The sequence below is a fragment of the Nyctereutes procyonoides genome, unplaced genomic scaffold (genome assembly GCF_905146905.1).
Source record: "Nyctereutes procyonoides isolate TBG_1078 unplaced genomic scaffold, NYPRO_anot_genome, whole genome shotgun sequence".
Classification (NCBI taxonomy): domain Eukaryota; kingdom Metazoa; phylum Chordata; class Mammalia; order Carnivora; family Canidae; genus Nyctereutes; species Nyctereutes procyonoides.
In genome coordinates this window covers 20,785,123-20,813,065 of record NW_026575117.1, presented here as the reverse complement: position 1 = coordinate 20,813,065, position 27,943 = coordinate 20,785,123, and the positions used below count along the sequence as shown (strand labels likewise).

General features: G+C 34.6%; 1 protein-coding gene across 13 annotated transcripts in view; it reads left to right on the top strand.

Annotated features, from left to right (window-relative positions):
• Positions 1–27,943, top strand: part of KCNT2 (potassium sodium-activated channel subfamily T member 2) — a 377,566-nt gene that overhangs the window by 253,760 nt on the left and 95,863 nt on the right. For 11 of the 13 annotated variants that reach the window (XM_055334362.1, XM_055334361.1, XM_055334358.1 and 8 more), the window contains 5 exons: positions 6,519–6,668; positions 8,481–8,710; positions 16,750–16,963; positions 19,697–19,802; positions 23,740–23,912. In XM_055334362.1, coding sequence (XP_055190337.1) covers positions 6,519–6,668; positions 8,481–8,710; positions 16,750–16,963; positions 19,697–19,802; positions 23,740–23,912 — 873 coding nt within the window. The remainder of the gene's footprint in view (positions 1–6,518; positions 6,669–8,480; positions 8,711–16,749; positions 16,964–19,696; positions 19,803–23,739; positions 23,913–27,943) is intronic. The other 2 variants (XM_055334364.1, XM_055334359.1) reach the window with 1 other exon arrangement.

The window sequence follows — 27,943 nt, the reverse complement described above, 5'->3', positions numbered from 1 at the left end:
TGGGCTGCTCAATGGACTGAGCCACCCAGGGACTCCTTTGTTATTGTTTTTGTTTTTGTTTTTTTTTAAATGCAAACTCTATTACTGAGCAAGTAGTTCAGCACATGACTGAACTAGGAAAAGAGTATGTATTATAATACTAATTTCAACTTATTGTATCTGGAACAGGAAATCTTAGTTAAATCCTTTTTTTCCCCTTCCTTTGGGAAAATTTGATGTGGGTAAACTTTTGAAAAATAAAATTATGTAAGATCCTTTTATTGTATTCAGAGGTCTGTACTAAAAAATGTTTCTGCAAAGAGCGGACTTACTCATTAATAGTCCTCCTTCCACTTGGTTGATTGTGTTGAAGCACAGGAGATTGGTATGTGAGTTAATTTGCTTTCTGGCAATAAATACCCATTTTCCTTGAAGGTGTAATCATAGATTAATGAGGAATGTGCAACTTGCATTTAAAAGAAAAATAAAATCTGTTGTCAAATTTGAATTACACACCACCCGGAAGTTAACTGGTAACTAATGATATTTCTAACTTGGGAAAAATAAAAATAAACAGAATAGAACAAACATACTTAAAAAAAACACCCAATATTTACTATATTGAGAAGGACTTTTCATGTCCCAGAATTGGTGACTATAACCCAAAATTCAGGACAAAGAGGAGTCTAGTATCCCATTGTCTGTTCTCAGAACGTTTCCATAGAAAGAGAAGATCAGAGAGGGGAATGGATAGAGTAGCACAGTACTCTTGCACCTACCCCTAGCCAGGTGAGGGGCAGTACAAAGGAATTACCTATTATTCGTGGAGAATAGGAATTTTTGCAGGAAGTGGGAACTAGCATCTTCTTCCCTGGTTAGATACTTGCTTATGTAGTTTCCTGTGATTATTTGAACATGGGGAAAAAGGAATTAGAGAAAAATGGTAGAGCTAGAAATCAGTCTTCAACTCCATGCATGGGTTTTCCACAGCACAACTGATAGTTTAAAAAGATTTGAGGGCAGCCCAGTTGGCTCAGCGGTTTCGCGCCACCTTCAGCCCAGGCCATGATCCTGGAGACCCAGGATTGAGTCCCACGTCCGGCTCCCTGCATGGAGCCTGCTTCTCCCTCTGCCTATGTCTCTGCCTCTCTCTCTCTGTGTCTCTCATGAATAAAAAAAATAAAAAAATAAAAAAAGATTTGAGCTATATTTCTGGTACCTCATCTAAGTGTGTTGGCCACAGGTAAGGAAACTCAAGAAATTAGACTGTAGGATCTACCATGGGAAATAAGATGAGGGAAAGTGGAAGAGAGTTTCTTGCTTATCATATACGTACCAAGGCTCACCCTACCTACCCATAAAGGGTATTCACGTGTGCCTACAGGACCCCTCCTTCATAGAGGAGGGTGATGGCCAGTTAGAATTAACTTTGAAGAGCAGCAAAATCCCAGAGAGAATAAGCTTGAGCTGGTAATATTCGAGTTTCAAATTGGGTGAGACTGTTCTTTTTATTTTTTATTATTTATTTATTTTTTTATGATAGTCACACAGAGAGAGAGAGAGAGGCAGAGACACAGGCAGAGGGAGCAGCAGGCTCCATGCACCGGGAGCCCGATGTGGGATTCGATCCCGGGTCTCCAGGATCGTGCCCTGGGCCAAAGGCAGGCGCCAAACCACTGCGCCACCCAGGGATCCCGAGACTGTTCTTTTTAATAACTGAACATGATTTGAAAGACATGGGACCTTCTAAGACCTTATTCAAAGCTCTTGAAGACTTTGACTTGGGGTTTGTAATTTATGTACTTGACTAGATTTAGTTTTCCCTTTCTCTTAAGCAATTTTCTATCAACTTTCTACTTCCCTTTTTAAAAAGTTTTTTTTTCTCACTTAGACATTTGTTTATGGTTTAAAATGCAGAAAATAGGGATGCCTGGGTGGCTCAGCAGTTTGATGCCTGCCTTTGGCCCAGGGCATGATCCTGGTGTCCCAAGATCGAGTCCCATATCGAGCTCCCCATGTGGAGCCGGCTTCTCACTCTGCCTAGGTTTCTGCCTTTCTCTCTCTGTGTCTCCCATGAATAAATAAATACAATGTTTACATAAAATGCATAAAATAGCAGACACAAGCTTTGTTTCCTTATAACTTACCCATCAAAGTTTTTCCAAGGTTCTAATGACTGTGGTTTTGGGTGCCTGAATTCTACAGCATTTCTTTCTTCAGGGGAATAGACATCTCAAAGAGCTTCTTTTTCTTTTTCTTTTTTTTTTAAAGAGCTTCTTTCAACTATCAAGCATATACTTTTCTTCTGTATTCCATTTATTGTCTTAATAGAATATTTTCATATTCCTATTATTGTTTTTTTTATTCTAATACCTTTATAAACAGCTGGAGCTGTCAATTATTTTGGAAATAAAATATAGGTGGACATAACCCCATCTAGGAAGGACCGATTACCATTGAGTTTTCAGCGAAAATGGTAGAGCGGTCTAGAAAGGGTATGAAATAAACTAGACTGTATTATTTTACAGGTTGGAGTATACTTTGAGGTTGACAGTAAATGCACAAACCAATTATTTTCCCTAAAAGTTCATTTGATTAGTGAAAACACGTTAAATCTTCATTATATGGCTTTTTGTTATTTTCACTAAGCTTTCCATTCTGCGCTTTTTGTCCCTAATATCTTCTGTGTTTTTACTGCTGCTGAGGTTAAATTTATTTCATGTCCATTAGTGATTGAGGAACTCCGTGGGTTTTTTTTTTTTTTTTTTTTGGTCTAATTCTAATGGCAAATTCATCATAGTGGAAGTAATTGGTTAGACCTAAAAAATGATTCTGGTGAAGGAAACAGGTATTAGATAATTAGGAAAGCTGAACATTTGGTAATTAAGCATGAAGAACATTGTTAGATTATTCTTTGCTCATTTAACCAAACATTTATTAAGCACTTACTCTATGTCAGAATGGAAGTCAGGATTTCAAAAATATAGTGGTAAACAAGACATGATCTCTTTCCTCATGTGGCTTATTTCTTGGGGAAGGAAGACATTAAGGAGTAATTAATAGAATTTAGAGTTATAGTATCATGACAAAAGTACAGCACTGCAAAGCTGAGAAAGAAAATGAGCAAGCTGTAGGTGAAAAAATGAGTAGAGTGTAGGAGATGGAACAACATTGTGAAAAGGCCAAGGTATAAGAAAGTTTCTTCTTTAGGGTAAATGAAGGAGTGCTCATGGTTGGAGAACACAAGAGAAAGAAGACAGAAGTAACAAGAGAAATTTGACAGGCACAGCGTAGGTCAGGAGGGCTCTGTAATGATGATAAGAAGGTTCACCTTTTTAAAATGGAAGAAGGAATTCCTTTAAACATTTTCAACAGGAGAGTGACATGACCTGATTTGAGCTTTTGAAATTCACTCTTACGACAGCACCATTAACTGATTTGTAATGTCCAGTACTGGAGGCAAGAAGGCAGGAAGATGGGTTAGGACTATTTTAAGAGTTAAAGGCTGATGGAAAAAGGGACAAGTGATGAGTTCCAGAGCCACTTAGATGATGGAATTAAAGAATTCTCTTGCATAAGTTCGGAAGTATCTTTTTATTTATTTAATTGTTTTCCTCTATTCAAAAATAATCTTGGATCAATTCAGCCTAGAAACATAAAGATAAGATGAAGAGAAAATTTAGGTAGTTGAAGACAAATAAAAGGTTTTTTTTTACACATCTACAAGCCGTAAAATGCCCTTTTAAAAAAAAATGAGATATAACTGGCATGTAATATTACATTAGTTTCAGGTGTACAACATAATAATTCTATATATATGGGATTATATCTATCTATATATATATATTTAGAGAGAGAGAGAAATGTTCATGACAATAAGCCCATCCATCACCACAAATAATTTTCTTTCTTGTAAGCAGAACGTTTAAGATTTATTCTCTTAGTAGCTTTCAAAGATATAATATGGTATTATTAACTGTAGTCACCATGCTGTGCATTATATTCCCAAGACTTATTTACTTTACAACTAGAAGCTTGTACTTTTCACCCATTTCACCCACTCCTCCACCTCTCACCTCTGGCAACCACTAGTTTTTTCTCCAAATCCGTAAGTTCATTTTTTTTGTTTCTATTTTATTAGATTCTACATATAAATGAGATCATATGGTATTTGTCTTGGTCTGACTTATTTCACTGAGCTAATACCCTCAAGGTCAATCCATGTTGTAACAAATGGCTAATTTTCTACATTTCTCAAACAGTTAACATGAGCTAAAAGAGAAAATATTGTGTATTTACAACTAGCTGAACTTAGAGATTCTTGCTTACCTATGAGGGATATTTGAAGAAAGCATAAAGATGTCTCCTGGGGTGGAAATATAAAAAAGCATGAGAATAAGCAAATGATTTAAGGAACTCCATCTGAAATGTGAACTTAGATTTATAATTCTCTTGAATAGCTTTTAGTACCCTTGTGTGACAATGATTTGACCCCGTGCTACTTTTTAGATCTCAAAGAAATCATGATGAATTACTGGCACCTTCTCTTACATTTCCAGCACTTTAAAAGGATTCTATCTGCCAAGTATCATCTTGCCAAGTAGCAATGTTGAGCATAACAAAGATTTTATTTTTGTTTTCCAAAGGGAATGTTTTCTCCACCAAGAAAAATCACTCTTAGGAAGTAGTCATTAGGTGTAGCCAGATGAAGTCAATAGTCAGAAATGTTCGGTTTTATTTTTTTATTTCCAAAAACATATTAATATTACAGAAGGAAGAGTAAAGGTTTTAGGAGAGTTAGAGTTCAATAGGTTGAGTAGACATGTTAAAATTGGCTACAAATGTAATGATGAAGAAGGTATAACAACAAAATAGTGGAAGCTAACATTTACTGAGGGATTACTATGATCCCAACGTCTGCTAAGTGATTTATTTGTATTAGTTCATTTTACCTAATCCAGTGAAGCTGGTACTTTTTTTCACAGCTCTTAAATGGTGCAGAATCAGGTGCGTGGTGGCTCAGTGGTTAAGGATCTGCCTCTGGCTGAGGGCGTGATCCCGGGGTCCTGGGATCAAGTTCTGCATCTGGCTCCCTGCAGGGAGCCTGCTTCTCCCTCTGCCTGTGTCTCTGCCTCTCTCTGTGTGTCTATCATGAGCAAATAAATAAAACCTTTAAAAAAATAAGAGGTACAGAATCACTCAGAAGTTACTTAACAACCCAAGACTGCAGAATTGGGTTTCAGATCAGTAATCACTTCAGGGTCCCAGCTCTTGATTTATTTTTAAGGATTTTATTCATTTATTTTAGGGAGAGGCAGAGGGAGACAATCTCAAGCAGACCTACCACTGAGTGTGCAGCCCAATGAGGGGGCTCAGTCTCATGACCCTGGGATCATGACCTGAATTGAAATCAAGAGTTTGACATTAACCAACTGAGTCACAGAGGCACCCCAGGGAGTGGGGTTCGTTCTTCTTGGAGTTAGAACTTAATTAAGAAAGAATGAAGTACAAGTGAAACATGCCTGGAAAATAAATGATTTTTTAAAACTCAATGACTCTTTGAAAATATTAACAAATGTATTGTCTCTAATAATCCTTTAGACCAAACTCAGATTTTTAAAATGGCTTTTTTGAACCCTGAATATAATAGCTATGACTTGTGTGCTTTTATCCATTCAGAATCTACATATATTATGATGAAATATTTTGATATTTATATATTCATCATTTTGCTTCTTAAAGTGCATTTCTCTTATTTACAGACTCTATAAGCTTTATTAAAAATTACTATAAAAATGGGAAAGAAGAATTATTGTATATTCACCGTACTTTTTTCATAGGTTGACTTTTTTATATATTTCCAAGGCCACTGAGCAGAACATTCTAGAAAATACAAACAATACTTTCTGTGATAAATTTAGATTCTTTTAAAAAATACTTCTGGGATCTCTTTGAAGACCTTTTTTTATCATTAAGAGGTATTTTTTCTTAACTGCTACACAATTAGAAGAAAGCCATTGCCATGATAGAGACAGAAATTAAGAGTATATTTCCTGCGAAATCAAATTGATAAGTTGACATGTAGACATTTATAATTATAAATACGAAGGAAAATCAGTTACCTGCTGGGGCCAAAGAGGTATCATAAATGAGATGCAGTGGGCAATATTGAGACTATAAGACAAGTGTAACATAGAGGATGTGCATGACAAGATATACATAAACAGAAATTAAAATGAAATGATATATCTTGATTCATAGGATAAATGCTTTCATTACCTGGATTATGGAAAACTACTTTCTAAGAATCTACCATCTTTCAGGCTTATATATTGTGTTATTTTCAAAATTTCTGTAGTGATTCTTTGTATTTGTAAACAATATCATCATTTAGAGCAGCACACTTACTTCTTTGAGTTGTGCTTAGTAATTCTTCCTGTAGGGAAACTTTAGATTATGTATGAAAACTGATTTTTTTTAACCACATTCACCATATTTTTCTCTTTGTGTGTGTGTATGTGTGTGTGCTTTTGTTGCAGAGAAGGTCAGCAATCGCCAGAACAGTGGCAGAAGATGTATGGTAGATGCTCTGGCAATGAAGTATACCACATTGTTTTGGAAGAAAGTACATTTTTTGCTGAATACGAAGGAAAGAGTTTTACATATGCCTCTTTCCATGCGCACAAAAAGTATGTTTCTGCTTCCAGAGTGGACTTACTAAAAAAATTAATCATACCTTTTAAACAGTTTTCTAAGATACAGCCCATATTGGTGCTCACGAGTTGCAAGTATTCTGGAATTTTTAACATAATTATTGAGACATTTGAACTCAGCTTCTGTATGGTCTCTACAAGTTAAGATTGTTAGGTATATAAAGTATCAGTTAGTAGGAATATTGACTTTAGTAACTTTTACGTTATCTTTAAAATATTTTAATGCATTAAGAATTCACAAATACATGAAAGTGAATATTCTTTAGACATTTAATTCTAAAGTGCTGATTAAATATGCAAAGTCATAATAACATTTATAAAAATCTAGACATTTAATAAACCTTGCTTTGTCCAAAGAAATAAGTTAAAAGGTAAATAATAGTACCTTCTAATTCAAACATGGAACATATTATTTTTCCTTTTTGAGAAAATTTATTTACTGAAGAAACAAAAATGCATGTTTATAATGAAAGTAATATATTATCAGTATTATAAATATACATATAACATTTTTAACGTTTGTATAAATCTAGTATGTTACACTAATCTAATATTTAATATATTCCACTTTAATTCTCAATATGATTCTATCCATACATGTACTTTTGATATTTAAAAATATTTTTAAGCTAGATTTATTTGTGTAACTATAAAACACATTGAAATAAAAACATTTGGGACATTTTGTGTTTGGAGCATAACCTGAAAAAGTATAAAAGAAAAATTTTTTAAAAGATTTTATTTATTTATTCATGAGAGACACACAGAGAGAGGCAGAGACATAGGCAGAGGGAGAAGCAGGCTCCCTTTGGGAGCCCAATTCAGGACTTGATCTTAGGACACCGGGATCATGCCCTGGGCTGAAGGCAGACACTCAAACACTGAGCCACCCAAGTGCCCCAAAAGAAAATCTTCATATATGTTACATCTAGTGGTTGATATTTCTCCCAATTAAGCTGTGCACCTACTCAGACTATTAATTTTTTTTCTAAAATTCAGAGTAAACCAAATATGGTAGAAATAGAACTAAAAGAAATTTAAGGACCCTGTTTTTTTTTTTTTTTCCCTCATGTGACCTTGGGTAATTTCTTCTTTTAGGCCATGGCTTCTATACATTTTTGACTAATGTAATACTGTTTCATGTATTTTGACCATGTAAAGATATACATTTATAGTTAGACTCAATACACACATGTAAAATTTATTAAAAAATTCTTACTCTTACTAATAATACACACTCTGATGTTTTTCATTGTCTATTTATTTTTAAAAGTATACACACACATATGTCATAATCAACTGAATTGATTTCACAACATACTAAGGACAATTTCTTTTCCTGGAAAAATAGGAAAGTCTTGAGTGTCCTTTTTTTTTTTTTTTTTTTTTGTCTTGAGAGTCTTGAGTCTTGAACTTGCAGGATCTTTTCAAGCTTCATTTTAAAAAAAATTACTTTTAAAGAGTTTATTTATTTATTTATTCATGAGACACAGAGAGGCAGAGACATAGGTAGAGGGAAAAGCAAGCACGCTGCAGGGAGCCTGATATGGGACTCCATCCCAGGACCCTAGAATCATGACCTGACCCAAAGGCAGATGCTCAATCACTGAGCCACCGAGGCATTCCTCTTTTCAAGTTTTAAAATGCTCTGATTTGGGGTTTTAATTTTTTCTGCTTATTAATAATTTACTAATTTTCTTACATATGTAAACTTAAAAACAAACAAAAAAACCCAAGAGCTTTGCTGAATTACAATTCTTAAACTTTTCATTTATTTTTTAAATTAAGGTTTGGAGTCTGCTTGATTGGTGTTCGGAGGGAGGATAATAAAAACATTTTGCTGAATCCAGGTCCTCGATATATTATGAATGCTACAGATATATGTTTTTATATTAATATTACCAAAGAAGAGAATTCAGCATTTAAAAACCAAGACCAGCAGAAAAAAAGCAATGTATCAAGGTCATTTTATCATGGACCTTCTCGATTACCTGTACATAGCATAATTGCCAGCATGGGTAAGTATAAATAAATATGAAAATATCATATTTCTTTCTTTAAAAAGCATAATAAGTAACCTTCAATGTTTGTTAAAATTTCAAAGTCAAATTTCAAAACTAATTTGTGTGTATTTAAACTTGATGTAACTAAGTATACAGAACAAAGGTTGTTAGCTGTTAAACTGGTAAGAAATTAACCTAATTAAAAATTATCAAAAACTGTTTCATCTTTCTGATTAGGATATAAGCACCTAACACTTCTATTTTTCTTTTGTAAATTATCAATAGAAACTATTTAAAATATTCTCCATTTTTTACAAAACTCTTCTTCCATCCTATATCTCAGTCTCACCATTGAACCTGGCTTTTATGACACAGAAGTAAAAAAAAAAAAAAAAAAAAGAGGAAGAAATGCATCCAGAAATTCAAATAAGAATTTCCTTTAAAAGTGCTACCACACTACCTTTAAACCTACCAACATTCAGTTTTAGACACGAAGAAAATACATTCTTTTAACTTGTAATATTTTTTTAAAAGACATTTATTTATTTATTTTAGAGAGAGAGCAAGTGAGTAGGAGAGGGGCAGAAGGAGAGGGTGGTGGAAAGAATCTCAAGCAGACTCCACGTTGAGAGCAGAGCCTGACACAGGGCTTGATCACTCGACCTTGAGATCATGACCTGAGCCAAAACCAAGAGTTGGACGCTGAACTAACTGAGCCACCCAAGTGCCCCAACTTATATTATTTTAAACTTCACTTGCACAATGGAGCCATCTCTTTTACCTGCTCTGGGACCTCACTTTTTACTTTAATTCATCCTTATTTTCTAACTTTTTTTTTTTTTTCCAAAATCATTGTCTCATTTCTCCTTCCCTCCCTCATCTCTCTCTTTATGTCTCTGTATTTCTTTCTTCATAACTCTATACATGCTCTCTCTCTTTCTCTCTCTCTCTTTCACACACACACACACACACACACACACACACACGGACCTCTTGGCTTGACATCTTCACAGGTAAATTCCTTGAAGGAGCTGTCTTTAGTTGCTGGCTTGAAATCTTACTGTCCCCTTATGCCTCTACCTGATTTAGTCTGAAATCTCCAGTCATTATATCATTACTCTGGCAAAGCCACCAGTTTATTTGTCATGAAATCCAGTGGACAGCCTCACAACAGAGGACAGTGTTAACCATCTTCTGCTCCCATAGGTTGACATTCCCTCCAGAAAGTCATGATTCTCTTATATAGATCCTTAACTTAAATTTCTATTCACAACAATATGGTAGTTGTTTCTGTCTGGATGCCTCATAGGAAAAAACAATACAGCACATTCAAATTGAACTAATCTTTCTGCCCTTTTTCAAAACCATTTCCTCTTCCATTTTTTTTGGCTAAAAAATAGATGACACATTTTAATTTGTAAAGTCACAATTTTGACTTTTCCTCTCCTCTCATACCTCAGAATTCACCTAATTCTATTATTTTTTTAAAAATATTTTATTTATTTATTCATGAGAGACACACACAGAGAGAGGCAGAAACATAGGCAGAGGGAGAAGCAGGCTCCATGCGGAGAGCCCAATATGGGCCTTGATTCCAGGACTCCAGGATCATGCCCTGAGCTAAAGGCAGATGCCCAAGTGCTGAGCTACCCAGGCCGTCCCATCACCTACTTCTATTAAATCAGATCATTGAGTAGCTCCAAAATCATTCCCTTCTTTCTGTCCATTGTCTGTATGATCATGGTCTGAGAATCCACCATCCTTCCCCTCAACTGCAGGATCATCCTCCCAAGCTTCTCTCCATGCTTCCAGGCTGTCCTGCACTCTTCTCCACCTTGCAACCAGAGTAATAATTTCACATAATTTTGATAGTGTCATTCTCTTACATAGATCATTTGCCTTACTGGAATGCCTGCGTGGCTCAGTTGATTAAGTGTCCAACTCTTTATTTCAGCTCACGTCATGATCTTAGAGTTGTGAGATTGAGCCCCATGTCAGGTTCCATGCTCAGCAAGGAGTCTGCTTAATATTCTCTTCCTCTCTTTCTGCCCAATCTCCTACCCCCATGTGTGTTAATCTCTCTTTGTCTCTAAAATAAATAAATCCATAAAAAAGGAAATCATTTGAAATGCTTCTTACTATCCTAGGGAGAAAAATCTAAATTTTATAATATTACATGGCTTATGATTTGTATGACCAAAATTTCTTGTTTGTATGAGGCAATCCCAGTTGTCCCAGGATAGTCCAGTTTATATACATTGTTCTGATGTCATTATTGAAGAATATCCTGACTTTCACGAGTATCCTAGTTTAGAAGATAAATCTCACATTTAAGTTTTTTTTTGTTTAATAATTCCACTTTAATTTTCTAGTTCTGTATTTTACTATCTCTTCAATTGCACTCCTAAATCCCAATCATACTAAACTCCTTTCAACCTTCACTAATGGTTTTTCACCACTGGACTTTAACATATGAGGTTTCCTCCAACAGGATCTACTCCCCAGCCCCCAACTTTGCCTAGGTAACTACTTCTAATCCTTTGTATCCCAGCCTCAATATTATTCTTTATGAAGCACATTTCACAGCCCTGCTTGGACTAAGTTAGGTAACCCTGTTTGTCATTGACAAAGCTTATTATTTTTCTTCTGTAGTAGTCCTAACTCATTTTTTCCCATTATTAACAATTATTAATGGAGTACCTAATATGTGCTGGAAACTCGTATTTGTGATAAATTAGTGAACAAATAGTTAAAGATCCCTAGCTCACAGAGCTTATGTTCTATCACAGGGAAGACTGGAAATAAACAACACATAAAAGAATAAGGAGATAATTTAGTGTATTAGAAGGTGATAAGTAATAAAAAAGAAAAAAGTAAAATAGCTAGTAAAAGGGTTTATGAATTCTGGAGAGACTGGATTTTTAATTGAGGTGGTTAGCAAGCCTCATTGAGGTTAGCAAGCCTCATTTTTAATTGAGGTGGTTAGCAAGCCTCATTGAAAATATCTCATTGATATTTGAGAAAATACCTGAAGGATATGAAGAAAGTAGCCCTGTGGATGTCTGGAGGAAGAACATTCCTGACAGATAATAGCTACTACAAAGGCTTTATGGGAAGCTTGACTGAGTGCTTCGGGAACAGTAAGAAGGTTCTTGTGACTCAAACACAGTGAGCAATGATAGGTTATAGGAGATGAGGTGGAAGAGGTAAAACAAAACAGATTGTGTTGGGGCTTTTAAACTCAAAATAAGAATTCTTGTTTCTACTCTGATTGAAAGGGAATTCATTGCATGTTTTAAGCAGAGCAATGGCATGATCTTGCCTATGCTAAACTATGTTTCAATATAATTACTTTGGCTGCTATTGAGATCCTTGGTTTGCCCCAAGGATCAGAGTATTTTCAGGTGGAAGTGATGAGAAAGAGAAAATTCTGGGTGTACTTTGAAGGTAGAGTAACCAGGATTCACTGATGATTGGAAGTAAACTAGGAAAAAAAGAGAAGTGTGGAGAAATCCAAGTTTTTTGGTTTAAGCAACTAGAAAAAGGGAATAGCCATCCATTGAGGTGGGGAAGGCTTGGCGGTGGGGGTGGGGAAGGCTTGGTGGTGGGGATGCAGGTTTGATGGGAAATGGTTAAAAAGTTCAGTCTGGGATGCACTGAACTTCAAATGTTTGTTAGATATTGACAGGAAGATGTCAAACAGGAAGTTACATATCAAAGTCTAGAGTTTAGGAAAGAGATACACATTGAAAAATTATATTTGGGGTTCCTGAGCTTAGTATTGTATTTAAAGCTATGAGTTTGAATGAGATCATTGATGGAATGAGTATGGATAGAAAATGGATTAAGACAAAGGACTAAATTCTGCAGGATATCAATATTAAATATCAGGGATATGAGAAGAAACCAGCAAAAAGAGACCAAGAAGGAGCCAATGGCAAGGTAGTAGGAAAATCTGGTGAGTGTGGTGTCCTAGAATCCAAATGAATCAAGTGTATCAAGATAATGGAGTGATCAGCTATGTCTCCTGCCACTCATAGTTTTAAATAACATGAGAATTGAAAACTGGCAACTGAATGTAACAAAACAGTGACCACTGCTCTTTCATTGGCTTGGTCATAGAAAATGGCAGATCAGAGCGGTTTATGACAGAATGGTGATAGACCAATTAGAGACATCATGTGTGATGTCTCTCAAAAAGCCTTGCTGCAAAGGGATGCAAAGAAAGGACTTCGTAACCATGGTGGATGTACAAGGAAGTGAGAAGGGTATACAAGTAATGTACAAGGAAGTGAGAGGGGCAAGGCAATCGGGAATATATTTAAGAGAATGAATATAATGATGGGCCTCACCTTTAGGTAAGGAAGTACAAAGACATCTTTAGCTGAAGGAAACAGAAAAGGTAGTAAATTTACAGATTATAATTTCAGTGGGAACTAAAAAAGGAGAGAGTTGGAAGGAGAAGAGGCAAGTGTATGTTTCAGAGAATGAGATGACAAATAGAGCTTACACGGAATAAATAGTAACTATTACATGTAAGGTATGACGGTGAGAGTGAATGGCTAAAGAATGGTGGAATAAAAGCACGTTAGTGAAAGAAAGGACAAGGAACTAAGTCTGGAGCATCAGAAGGATCATCTACAGGTATAATGAAATAATACTTCTACATGTAGAAAGAAATTGTCAAGACTAAGGACAGACATTGTACTGAAAGGACTAATGCAGTAGCTAAACTATCCAGGCATATTCATTTGCATTGATGCAGGTAACAGGTAGTGAAAGAGTTGAATTTAAACAGGGTTTGCTTGTGCCAAGGATGTAAGGGAGCAAAAATGTGTCAAGGGAACCAAGAGTATATGCAAGCAGATAATCATAATGCTTAAATATGGAGCTTAAGATGGGTAAGAAGACAGAACATGAAGGGAATGAGGGAGACAATTCAAACTTGATATCATAACTAGAATTGAAGTTCCAGAAGAGTGCAACTCTAGCTGAAGTTGAGACACAAATGAGAATGCCCTGAAAAGATAGGAAATAGTGGTGGTCAGATGATGAATGTGTGAAAGTCAATGTAGTAAGGCTATTATTGGTTATAATGAGGTCTAAAATGTGACTGCAGAAGTGTGGGGCCTCAGGTGAAAATAATTTTCTTAGTGAATTTGAGGAAGTGAGATCTTGGGTGTGGAAAGGTTTACTTATCTGTATTTTTAACACACTGGATGAGGCAGGAAGAGTGTTATGAGTTGAATTGTGGCCACGAAAATTCTTATGTTGAAATCCAACCCCTGGTACCTCAGAATGTGACCTTTATTGAGCTGAGGTCTTTTACAGAAGGGATCGAGTTAAAATGGGGTCATTAAGGCGGGCTCTAACCCACTGTGACTGGTGTCCTTATAAGAAGAGGGAATTAGAACACAGAGATACATTGGAGAAAGACAATGAAAGGAGATACAGGCAGAAGATGGCCATCTGCCAGTCAAAGAGTGAGGCCTGGAACAGACCCTTTCCTCATAGCCCTCAGAAGAAACCAATTCTGCCAAACCTGGATTTTAGACTTCCAGCCTTCAAGACCTTGAGGCAATAAATTTCTGTCATTTAAGCCACTTGGTCTGTGGTACTTTCTTATGACAGTCCTGACAAGTTAATGCAAAAATAGTATTGGAGAAACTGACTAGAAGCATTAAGAAATAAGTAGAATGACATAGGATTAGTCACCAAACAAAGCAGTAAAAGATAGTGGTGATAGAACTTGAAGATTTGGGCTATACAAAGCTGGGATTTCAGAAAGGATAAAATGAAAAGGGTCTGAAAAAGTCAATGACAACACTGAAGGTATTTACCCAACTCCAAACCACCTTTGTAAAGGTTGAGGGGAAGATGTCAGGGAAGAGTCAATTTTTGTTACGGAAAGAAAATGTTTAAAAGAAAGCTTGTTTTCGTAATTGTAACTGTTTTTTGAATTGTGTCTTCCCTGCTAGATTTTTCTCACGATCATATCCCCCATGTCCATCTTGGGTCCAGGTATCCATGTTGGCAAAATAATCGGAAAGTCATCATTTTTCCCTGTGTTGGGCAGAAAAAATGATAAAAAGGTAGTTCGGGGTGATTTGGAGTCATATATATTTGGGGAGTGGAGTTAAAAAATCACAATTCTTTGGGAGGAAGTAGGAAGGGATTTAATTCGTAAGACAAGAAGAAGGATTAACTTCATATAAAGTGTTTCCGTTTCCTTCTAAGCAGAAATAAAGGGACAAAAACTTGGTAAAACTCTCCTGTTTGTTTGAAGTTAGGGAATTAAAGGATTTCTTCTGTGATAAATTCTGTTTTCTCTCTGAACTCAGCAATGTGGTCATCTGCAGAGGGTAAATGTTATACAGATGAATTTTAACTTAAAACCTTAGGATGTAAATCATATATGGTTTTTCTTTATTTTTGTAAATGAAATTTGTAAAATTTAATTTTTAATCAACTCTATACACCTACTTAATGGAAAATTTAATCTTATTTTCTCTAAGGATCCTCATTCACCTTTCCCATAAAGATAGAATAAATTTTACCTTTCCTCTGGTATTGGAACTGCTGAATGCTGGTCCCTACGTCTTTTTCTCATAAAGAGCAGTTCTAGGCATGTTCACTTGTGCCCGTCACGTGAAGGCTTTCCTACCGACCACTGACATTCCAGGCTTCCCTTCCCTCTAATCTGAATTTCGTGTACAGGTCTCTGAAACATAACCCAAATTTATTCCCGTTTTGAGGAGTACTCTGATATTCTCACCAGACTTGTGCTACCTACTCTCATCCTCAAAAACATTTCCTGTTTTTCCCTCCTCTGTGGGGACTTGTAATTGCCTCAGAAGGTTTAGAAGTCAGTTGCCAACCTCTCTTTCCATGGTACTAGGAAAGAGATGCTAAAATCCATTAGTTTTATTCCCCCTTTAAAAACTTCTGCTATAACAGTAAAGGAGGTGGCAGGGTCAGAGAGTGAAGAATATTTTAATAGGTTTTTCAAATGAGACAAAGTGAGGTCTGAGGGCTTTTAGAGGGATGACCAGGTGTCATTGAGTGTAAATGAAGTGAGTGATGGTGAAATATGATGGCACTCATGGGTTAGATTGTATTTTCTTCAAAAGGGGAGAGACATCAACTTTCCATAAATTGATGTTTAAATTAATTTTGAAATTCCAGTAAAAAAATTCCAAAGGAATTTATTTCTTCTATTTAGTATTGACTACTCCTAAGTATTCGAAAACCTTAAGCTATTTAGGTTTGCTGTTGCTACTGATTTAAGGTATTTTCACGGTTTGTGAACTCATTATTGTTTTTCCAGTCAAAAATCAAATATTGTGACTAAAGAATTGCCTTCCCTACCACCTGGTGAAAATCCTTCCTCCTCCTCCTTACTGTTCTTTATCATATCATTTCGTTTTATTTTCTGTATGGCATTTATCATTATTTAAAACAGGTTTTTTTTTTTCCCCACTTATTTGTCTACTTGGTTATTTTAAAGATGAATCCCTATGTGTAGAGGTAGTATCTCATTCCTGGCATATCCCAAGTGCCAAAGGGATGGTGTTTGCCATGCACGGGTATTCAATAAATATCTGTTCAATAGATATAAAATATTAATTGTTCTAATACTAAAAAGTGGTTAAAAATCAGCCAAGAGAATAATAACTCAACAAAATGAGGGAAAGGATATAATGAGAAATCTACTATATTAAAAAGGACAAAAAATTTTTGATTACTTTTAAATAAATGTAAATTGAAACAAGATATTTTTTTGACTTTAAATTTCTAAGTATTTTAGGATCTCACAATTCTCATGTTTTGTGCATAGAACTAGACTCAGCAAATACACTTTTGCACAAATGCAGAATCTTTTAAATTCACGTAGACAAAAATGTCCACATGGGAAAGAAATAAGCTTTAAGATTAAAGGATAAAAATAATATATTTACCAGTTATACTGGTTGTATTTCATTTTGATCATTAAATGGTTGATTATCATATAGGTGATGAATGCTTTGAAGGATTTTTATGTTTCATTGTTGCAGGTACTGTGGCTATAGACTTGCAAGACACAAGCTGTAGATCAACAAGTGGCCCTACCCTGTCTCTTCCTACAGAGGGAAGCAAAGAAATCAGAAGACCTAGCATTGCTCCCGTTTTAGAGGTTGCAGATACATCATCAATTCAAACATGTGATCTTCTAAGTGATCAATCAGAAGATGAAACTACACCAGATGAAGAAATTTCCTCTAACTTAGAGTATGTTTAGATACTCTGCAACAGTTATAAGATTTACCGGGATTTGTGCTACTATGGGACAATGTCCTTACCTTTTGTATATTCCTAGAATTAATTCCACATACTTCTACCAAAACACCCTTCCTATTAGCCAGTATCTCTGTTACCTATAAAGTATTTTAAGATCTCAAATTTCTGGCTTCAATATGTGTTTCCAGGATCAGTTTTATCTAAATTATTTTTTATCCTTAAAAGAAAATACATCATGCATTTTCATGATTTTGTGTTTTTGTTAATTAACCTTTAGTTTATTTCCTTCCATGTCTATATTGAAGTTTGGTCAATTATTCAATGACATATAGCACAGATTTCCTCCATTAAGCTTCCTTTCCTTATCTTAGCGTTCAGTAGTCTTTTTCATATGGTAGACATCAATGATATTTTGAATGAATGAATACATGAGGCACTAGATCTCTTTACTATGCTTTCATAATTTATAGTGCCAGTGTACATGCTATTAATCACATTTTAATCTTCAGTAGAGTTTGTATACTTGTCTTAGTCACATATTATATTGCTATTTCTTGAGGAAAGCACAGTGGTCAGCAGTCATGACTATGGAGTCTGAGTTTGTTTCCCATGGCAGTTCCACCTTCTACTGGTTATGTGCAAGTGACTTTGATTAAACAATCTGAATCAGAGTGTCTAGATCTGTAAAGTGAGTATAATTACTACCTCATAATGTTCAGATGTAGATTAACTGAGATAATGGAAAAGTGCTTAGGACACTGATTTGTGCTGAATAAGCATTCAATGAGTAATAATTACTAGGAGGTGTAGTAGCACTAGTAATAGTAGTGGTAACACCATTTAGATGCTTCTCCCGATATCTTCCATATAATAGATGTTCAGTTAATGTTTAATTGACCTAAAGTGAACTGAAACAGAATGAAACTTAAAAAAAAATCCTTCTTTTAATCCTTCATACTTAAAAAAAAATATTATAGGGAAGTTTGATGTACCCACAGAACACAATCCACTCTCCAAGAAATCAAGAGTACTCAAATATTTTTATGAAATATTGGGAACAAGGAGAAGTTTGACTGCCAGTATATTTCTAGAAATGATGTTGTGTGGTGTGATTGAAATTCTTTCTTTACATGTCCTTCTGAAAATATTGAGAGGTGATTTTTTTTTTATAGCAAACTGAAACTGAAAAAGATTAAGTAATAGTGGAGATTATCAACTTCTAAATTTGCAAAATGTGCAACATTTTACCCTCTTACCTAATAACCTGTGAAAAACAGTTTAAACTAGGTTTGAAATTTCTTGGTTAGAAGGCAAATTTTTACCAAAAAACAGTTTTCATACTGGATAAAGGAATCTTGCCACTACTAAATTTTGTTTTATTTCTTAATTTTCACTTACACTGCTACTTTTTGATAATTTTATTCTGAAAATTATACAGCTGTGCTATGCCTTTGAGTGGCTACTTTCGTAAAGTCAGCAAATAATTATCTTTGATAATATTTTAAACATGATTCCAACAATATTTTGTTTTTAGTGGGTATTTGAATAATTAACTGTTTATTCCTTTGTGATTATGCATCCATGACTAATGAATTTTAATGGAATAAATCATAACAAGTCATTTTGCTTTAAATGTGTTTTATAAAAACTAATATTGTCGGGCAGCCCCAGTGGCTTAGCGGTTTAGCACCGCCGTCAGCCCAGGGCCTGATCTTGGAGACCCGGGATCGAGTCCCACGTCGGGCTCCCTGCATGGAGCCTGCTTCTCCCTCTGCCTGTGTCTCTGCCTCTCTCTCTCTCTCTGTGTGTCTCTCATGAATAAATAAATAAAATCTTAAAAAAATTAATATTGTTACTTAAACAAATTTTTCTAAATATTTTAAATGAAGGAATAGAACACTTTTTCTAGAAGGAACCAGCTAGTAAATATTTTAGACTTTATAGACCATATAATCTTTGCTGTACCTGCTCAACTATTTTTGAAGTGTGCAAGTATCCGTAGACAATACATAAAATGAAAGAGCATGAGTGTGCTCTAATAAATCTTTACTTGTGGATATTTAAATTTTAATTTCATGTAATTTTTATGTGACATAAAATATTCTTTTGTTTCTTTTCCAACCATTTACTTTAAAACATTTTCTCAACCTTTTAAAATGAAAAAAAAAAACAAAAAACAAAAAAACAACAAAAAACAGGGAGATCCCTAGGTGGCTCAGCGGTTCCCGAGTCCTGCATCTGGCTCCCTGCATGGAGCCTGCTTCTCCCTCTGCCTGTGTCTCTGCCTCTCTCTGTCTCTCATGGATAAATAAATAAAATCTTAAAAAAAAAAAAAAATTAGGGCAGCCCGGGTGGCTCAGCGGTTTGGCACCTCAGCCCAGGGCGTGATCCTGGAGACCCGGGGTTGAGTCCCACATCGGGCCCCCTGCATGAAGCCTGCTTCTCCCTCTGCCTGTGTCTCTGCCTCTCTCTGTCTCTCATGAATAAATAAATAAAATCTTAAAAAAAAATGAAACAAATACTTTTAATTCATAAAACCAGATGATGAGCCAGATTTGGTCCATGGGTCCTAGTTTCCTTATCCCTATTTTTAACCATTTCTTTTTCAAAATGTAATTGCAACATAAAGAGTTGCATCTAACTTTATCAAAATAGAGACACATGGCTATACCTTAATTGTCCAACTTTGTGAATTTTATTCAAATATTTCATATTGTTTTACAGATATGCTAAAGGCTACCCACCTTACTCTCCATATATAGGAAGTTCACCCACTTTTTGTCATCTGCTTCATGAAAAAGTGCCATTTTGCTGTTTAAGACTAGACAAGGTAAGCAATTGTTATTTTCTCTAAAATCGAAATTATGGCATTTTGTAATTACATATATTTAAATAATTTTGTATAGTCTTTTAACTAAAATATGTTTAAAGAACATTATCTTTTCAAATGTAAATGTAATACATAAAATGATGAATCATACTTTCTTAACTGTACTTAAGATTACCCAAACAGTACCCTTCTACTAAAGTACTGGATGAGTCCGTAACAGTCATGTTTTTAAAGAGGAAAAACAAAGGTTCCAGAATCTTAAGCCTATGAACTCTCAACATCCAGAGTCTCTCAAAATCACTTTGGCCAAATGCGCACTATTTATTTTGCCAAGCATTTTTGTATAAAAAGTTAATGTGGAATTGCTTGGCGGTGAAATTAGCTAGTCTATGTGTTAGCCACAAAGATTCATTATTGACTAGATTGAAAGCTAGGATCAGTGTCCTGGTTACTACTTCCTTTCTTAAAGATTTTATTGTAGTTCTTGATTCTTGCCTTGGATGTTCCAAAGGACCCATTCAAAACAGAAAGAGGACAAGGATGCAAGCTTTTTAGAATCTCTTTCCTAATAGGGCTGTTGAGCATGACCTGTATAAAAGCTTGTTCTCTTGATGAATGAGAAAGCAGGTGAAAAGAAGATTCTCAAACCCCTCACTTCCCCAGAATTAAAATGTGCCACTAATTCTAACCAGGAATTTATTCTTTTACTCTAAATTTTGGAGTTAATGAGAGTTTAAAACCCAGCTCTCTGCTTACAGGCTTTGAATCTGGGCAAATAACATCACCATCAAATTTCAGTTTCCGTATCTGTAAAATAGTTGTAATTTTAATATGAGCCTCATTGGGTTCTTGTGAGAATTCTATAAATTAGTGCAAGCAAAAAACCTAACACAGTGTCAGGAAGTTAATTAATGAGTAGGCACCAAACGTGTTCTGGCAGTATTCTTGCTATTATTGTTTTTTTATAAGATAAACATCATGAAGCTGTTACTGTCACTCGAGGAAGAATAGCAGAACATTAGAAAATTTCTGTCTTTATCTTTCTGAAGTTCTTTTTTTTTGTAAATCTTTGCCATTGCTCCCAAATATTCCTTTGCATCCATTAAGATGGACAGTTCCATCTCAATGTTTTTTTTTTTTTTTTTTTTTTTTTACTGTCCGCAGTATTTGATAGTGTTGACTAGGTGTGTATTTTTGGTAACATTGATAAATCTTAAGCTTCAGAACCCTTAACCTGTATTAGCCCCTTCTAAGAACCTGTGACTAATTTTTAAATTTTATAATGTTTGTGTTATTTTCCTTAAAGTGGATTCCTCAAGCAACAGAAATTTAGACTCCACAAAACCTGGATTCACTTCTGGTGGCACTTTACTTTTTAACACAAGATTCAGTAGAAAAAAACCTACTGGGAAATCAAAGATGGAAATGATTGATCTCCAAGCAGGGAACCTGATCAAATTGAAAAGCTAAACTTTCAGAGATAAGGATTGATGAAGGAAAGATAGAGAGGTTCTTTTAAAGACAAATACTCTGAACTGCCCTTTACCATATCAAGAAGGCAAAGTTTCTGAATGTTGTTCACTGGCTGCTGACATCTGGTATTATCCTTTATCTATTTAGCATTAGTCTGTCTGGAGGTGGTGGTGTGTTATATAAATGAATGCTTATTTTGCAATCAGGAGATGGGATTATGCAGCCAGTCCTACTGCACCTGGGAAGTGTGTGAGTTGGGATTACTTGCTCAGTTCATTCTACATCGGTATCAACAAGCTGGTTCCTGATCAAGATTTATCAACAGTAAATTCCCTGTTTTCTCCTTGGTTTTTTTATTTTTTTTAAATTTTTATTATTTATTTATTTATTGATTTATTTATTTATTTATTTATTTATTTATTTATTTTTACTAATTGAGCTACTTGTAAATCTCCTAAATTAGTTCTTTTTCCTCATTTTATCTCATAAATATTGAAGTTCTTAATAATCTCAACATCACTTGTCACTCTTCTCCTACCATGGTGGCAGATCCTACTTATATTCGTAAATCTCCAGTCATACTTCCAATGAAGCCTTATTGTCCACCTTTGAAAAAATAATTTCCCCTTTTCTTCATTCTTTTTTACATCTTAAACTTTCTGGATTCATTTTCCTACTTATTACAGCTTTTAGAAGTTCTCTTACTAAAATCCTATTAGTGTTAAATTTTGTCAATTTCAATTTCCCTAGAATTGTCCCTATTCTTGATAGTTTTGCTGGGTGTCCATGTCCAGGATATGAGTTTTCTTTTTCTTTTAGCACATTGGGATTTTATTTACTGCCTTTTGAGTTCCATGTTGCTTTTGGAGCAGTAGGCCATCATTTAGTTCATGTTCCCTGTGGGTGATCTCTCTCTTTTGTCTGGCTGCTTTTAAGATATCATTGTCTGGTTGTTTTACACTTTAATAACCATGCATATGAAGCTGGATTTTTATTTATTTACTTGAATTAGGATTCACTTGCTTTCTAGAACCTGGATTTGAGTGTTTCATTAATTCTAGAAAATCCCTAGTTAATATTGACTTAAATAGGGCTTCTCTTTGATACTCTTATCTCATTTTAGATATTCTGTTTAAATATATGTTAGACATTGTCACACTATTTTCTAAGTACCTTAATTTTTCAGTATTACTTTGTATCTCTTTTTCTTTTCGCATTCTAAGTAGTTACATCAACTCTGTTCTGTAGTTGAACAGTTCACATGCATCAAATGTGCAATCTAATTTATCTTTTGAGTTTTTGTTTTTCATTGTTATGCATTTTAGTTCTAGAAGAGAATATATGTATTTCTTTTAATATCTACCTGAATATTTAAATTGCTTCTTGTTCTTTGTTCATACTTTAAATGTTCTCTTTATTTCCTTGAATGTAGTAAGTGTATTCACTTGCTGTTCTGAATTTAATAACCGAATTTGTAGTCTTTGTGAGTCTAATTCTATTGTTTATTGTTTCTACTGACTCATGGTGCCTTGTTCGCTACAGCATTTTGTAATTTTTTTTAATTAAAGAATAGAGGTAGAGAATATCCCAGAATTGGTGATGAATCCACAGAGAATCGACTAATCTCAACCCAAATAAAAAGAAACCCACATAGAGACATAGAAATATAAAAAAACAGAACACTAAAGCAGTTCTCCATGCAGATAATTTAGTTTAAAAGAATCTTGGTTTAATAATGCTAAATCCAGTAAGTACTAACTCCCTAGAACATAGCAAAATACTTTCAGGATAACAATGAGTTTTTGATAGTGTATTGTTACTGTTTTGTTGTTGTTATTAGCATTGGTATTTTACATTTGCATATTTCTATCATTATCTTGCCAGCTCAGATATACATTTAGGTAATTGAGGGTTTTGTTTTTTTTGTTTTTGTTTTTTTAACAACAAAGTAAATCTTTTCGGTATCCATACTTTAGATATTCAGTACTTGGAATGTTCCAAGGTTATTTAATTATAAGCTTACTATACTTCTGGAATTGAAGGACAGAGGTAGATTTTTTTCCAGCTTTTTAAAGCTATGGCTGACAAAAATTGATATATTTAAATATATAGCATAATGGTTTGATATATGTCTACATTATGATAATTCTTAAATACAGATATCCAGATGTCATTTAGCAATATGTTTTAGTTTACAGTAGAACATGTGCACACCCATATTTTGACTTTCTTCTTCCACATCAAGCTACACACCTGCAATACATTTGTCTTGTCCATCCACAGCTTCATTTCCTGAAATGGGTGGGGAACTGGGCATAGGAAAATGTAACTATTTTCAAATTTATTTAAAATAAAGGATTTACTAGATTAGATTAATTTTACTTTTCCATATATCTTGAATTTTTCCAGCAAATTTTAGCGGAGTGTAAAAATGGCATTTCTTTGTATAATTTTTCCTCTCTAGAGTTGCCAGCATAACTACTATGAGGACGCAAAAGCCTATGGATTCAAAAATAAGCTAATTATAGTTGCAGCTGAAACAGCTGGAAATGGATTGTATAATTTTATTGTTCCTCTCAGGGCATATTATAGACCAAAGAAAGAACTTAATCCCATAGTACTGCTTTTGGACAACCCGTAAGTATATTTTAAAATACCCAAACAAGACAAAGAGTTTTTAATATTATATCAAAAAATAACTTATTCTAATTTGCTTAGAGTATTTTAAATCAGATACATTATGGCACATGATTCATTGGGAGATATATTTTGTGCTATGCTGCAAAACAATCATTGAATATGGTTGTTTCACAAATACTACTTAAAACATCACTGGAACACTTTGAGCTTTTTATTTAAAACTATTTTGCAAGTGGTCATCACTCAATACCAGTGGGAAACAGGCCATTGAAATAATTACAGTTATTTTCCTTAAATTAATCAACTAGCCTGGAAATTTTCTGCCAAAACTGGACAATTTTTTGTCTTTCTAAAGAACCATTAATTATCAGCCAAGCATTAATGATCCATTCTTATGTTATACTATGATACATCATCATAACTTATTATGATTCTTCCACTGTTAAAACATATATTCTATTACATAACATGAATAATTAATCCTTTACTGTGTTCATTTATTTTGAAAATGTTGGATTGATATACTCTTGCAAAATAAGACTACCTAAGCATTTAAAAATCCTTATGCAAATATAAATGTAGGTCATGAATGGCATGGTCAAACCCATTGTATCCTAAAATTATGATATTCCTCTCTGTGAATCAAAATTGGTAGCAGATGGTCCTTAGATCAATACCATATTTTAGGATCCTCCAACACTCCTCTTAAATTCTAAAGTGATGCAAAATTTCAGGATAAACTAAATGAGGCCAAAATCTGTTGCCTTGTCTCTGCCTTTAAAATTTATCAAAAGAAGTTCTTGAAAACAAAAATATCTTCCCACTATAGTATAACTTTATAACATTGTTTATACTAAATATACAAATATCAAGACACTCATTGATGCATCTTTTTTTTTAGCATCATTATCACAATGATAATCAACTCTAAAACTTGAGAATACTCTAGAAGTTTCAGTTGAAGCATTTTCAGATATGATGCCTCAGTGACTTTCCTGATACCACTTTGGTGTCCAAGGAAAGGTCAGGTAAATTTAGGGTAGTTATGGGGACAGAAACTTGGACGCTTTGTCAGAAGAAATGAAAGCTTAATGAAACAAATCTTAGGAAGATGAAAGTTGGGGTGCTGGATGGCTATGGCAATGGCAATGAAGTCCTTGTAAAACACCTCCAAGGCCTTTGAAAGTATCTCTAATTGTAGAAACTTTCTGGCAGGAAACTCAAAGGAACTGGCTGAAGTGGCACACAAGAAATGCTTAATTGACCTTGTGAATTCTAATGCATCAGATTTTCGCTCTTTTTGCTTATGTTGTGTCTGTTCGCTTAAAACAGAATTTAAGGCAAGGGCATTTACAAATTGATTGTCTTAGAACATTCCCATTTTATATGGCTTGGATCAGAGTGGATCCACTGAGGCCTCAGAATACAGAGAGGAACATAGAAAGAGGCTGGAAAAAGTAGAGCTGTGCTTATAGTTATAGCATCCCTATGGTAAAGGAGGGTAAAAACTGATCTTTCCTTTGCTTTATGTTATATCAGGGTAAAATTTCTTGTTTTAGTGTGTAAATTTAATTGGATTCCTGGATCCAATTTCAATGTGTGTATGTGTTGGTGAGTGGTTCCTCACATCTCCAATAAGCAACATTTGAAACACCAACCAGGAATCCTACAATTCAAGTAGAGTCTAACACTACTAATATCTAGATTAAGGTTCCACAGGGTAAGGACTCAGTCCTACAGGATTGCTCCCTTCCCTTCAGAAGCCAGTCACAAGCTTTAGCTTATCACCCATGTTTCTGACTGGCCAGCAATAGATTGGAGGTTCCAAAGGCCCCGTCCTTGGACATTGGACACTACTTAACAAGTCCAGGATGTTAGCTATATTTCTGACCGACAGACTAGAAATCAGTTCCCTACGAATTTCCCTAGAAAGTAGTTTCCATTAATTTGCTAGAACAACTTATGGAACTCAGAGCAACATTTTACTTACTGTATTGCTGGTTTATTATAAAAGAGTATAACTCAGGAACAGCCAGATGGAGGCGATACATAAGGCAATTATGGGGAAAGGGCAAGGAAACTCCAGCTCTGAGGCACCACTATTCCCAGATCTCCATATATTCACCAACCCAGAAGCTCCTCAGTTTCCTTCTTTTGGGTTTTTATGGAGGGGTCATTACATAGACATAATTGGTTAACTCATTGGCCATTGGAGGTCAAACTCAAACTCCAGCGTTTGTCCCCTCTCCTCAGAAATCAGGGGATGGGACTAAAAGTTCCAACCTTCTATTCATGGTTGGTTCCCCCACAGCAAGCCCCCCAAAAGGGTGCTTTCCAAAAGTCATCTCATTAATACCAACCCAGTGTGGAGGAAAGGGCCTTGTTATGAATAGCAAGATACCTATCTCACTTTTATGACTCTGAAGCGATATCAGGAATGAGGACAAGACGACAAAGATGTTCCCATTGATCTTATCCTCAGGAAATTTTAAGCATTTTGGGAGCTAAGATCCAAGAATTATGAATGATCTGAATGTTCAAATATATATTTCTTATAAATCACAATATTGCACCTCCCAAAAGAATCTCTCTCTCCAAATTTTGGAGTGGTATTTACTCCATGGAATGAAGATGGGCTCTTCTCTTTTTAACATTTGTTCTTATTAACTAATGCCATCTCAGCATCACTAATCCCCCTTTCTCCATCTCATTATCCCATTGAACAGGTGGCAGGGGCTAGAGTTCCTTAACATGTGTACCTTAGGTAGATTTTTGAATGGCTATAACTAAATTAGTCATCTTCATCTGGTTCTGAATAAACAGGTTGCCAAAATGCCCAGTTACTGATGGATTGGTTGATTCATTGATTTGTAATTTAGAATTATAAAAGCAAGTGATCGTTTTTATAATCTTAATTCCTGAATCTGGTTAATCATTAAAAAAACCCTGAAAATTCTGTTTCTCTTAATTACTGGTAAACTGGTCAATAGTTCTTTGTAAATCTAGATGTAGCTTTTATCAGAGAGTATTTTGTCAGAATAACATCATAGAGATCATTTAATAAGATTAATATGCTTTACTTCTACCCTCTGTTCATAATAGTAATAATTGTTGAACATTTACTACATGTCAGTCATCACACTAGACACTTTACCTTTGTTTTACATTTTATTCCCCTTAGAAATATATCCACATCATATAGTGATGATTTATTCTCAGAGAGATGTACCATGTAACTTAAGATCTCAAAGTTCACAACTTACAATGATAACACTTAAATAAACCAGGTTATGTCCCTTTGTTACAATACTCTTATTTTATAGGCAAGGAAAAACAGACCAAAGAAATTAAGTTACTATTTCTAGAGTCAATTCTAGGATTAGAACTTTCTATATAATTCACAGTGCATTCTTATTTCAACTATAAGATCTTGCTTAACCTACAGGTTTTTGATATATGTAAAAAATACATTGTCAATTCTTTTTAGTAACAACATATTTTAACTTTGGATTATTTTGCATTACAGATTTTCTTGGTTTCCTGACTTAGATTTTGGACTCCAACTATTCCCATGTTGTTGTTTGTTAGATGATTTTTGTGGGATTTGCCTTTTCAGTCAAAGATTAGGAGAAAAGTACATGTTTATTATCTTCCTGAGTACTTCCCAAAAGTTGTATCTAACATTTTTATTTGTTGTCCTCTGCCCTTTTGGTCAAGAATGAGGAAACAAAAACTAAACACTAATAAATAATGTTCCAAGAGGTTTTGTGCAATTTTTTTAATGAGATAACTGTTGCTCTGCCATAATTAGTATTTCACAATGTATCCTACAGTGTTACAAAGAAATATGTTGCTTTCTTCTTCAAAATATTTCCATGTTATAAGAAATTATACACTAAGAATTGTACATACTTTTATTATTAGTTAAGTGGGGTTTGGCTTTGTTTTATTTTATTTTTTTATTTTTTGGCTTTGTTTTAAATTTACCTGAGCATTGCTGAAAGTAATATTCATTTCATGGCTATTTA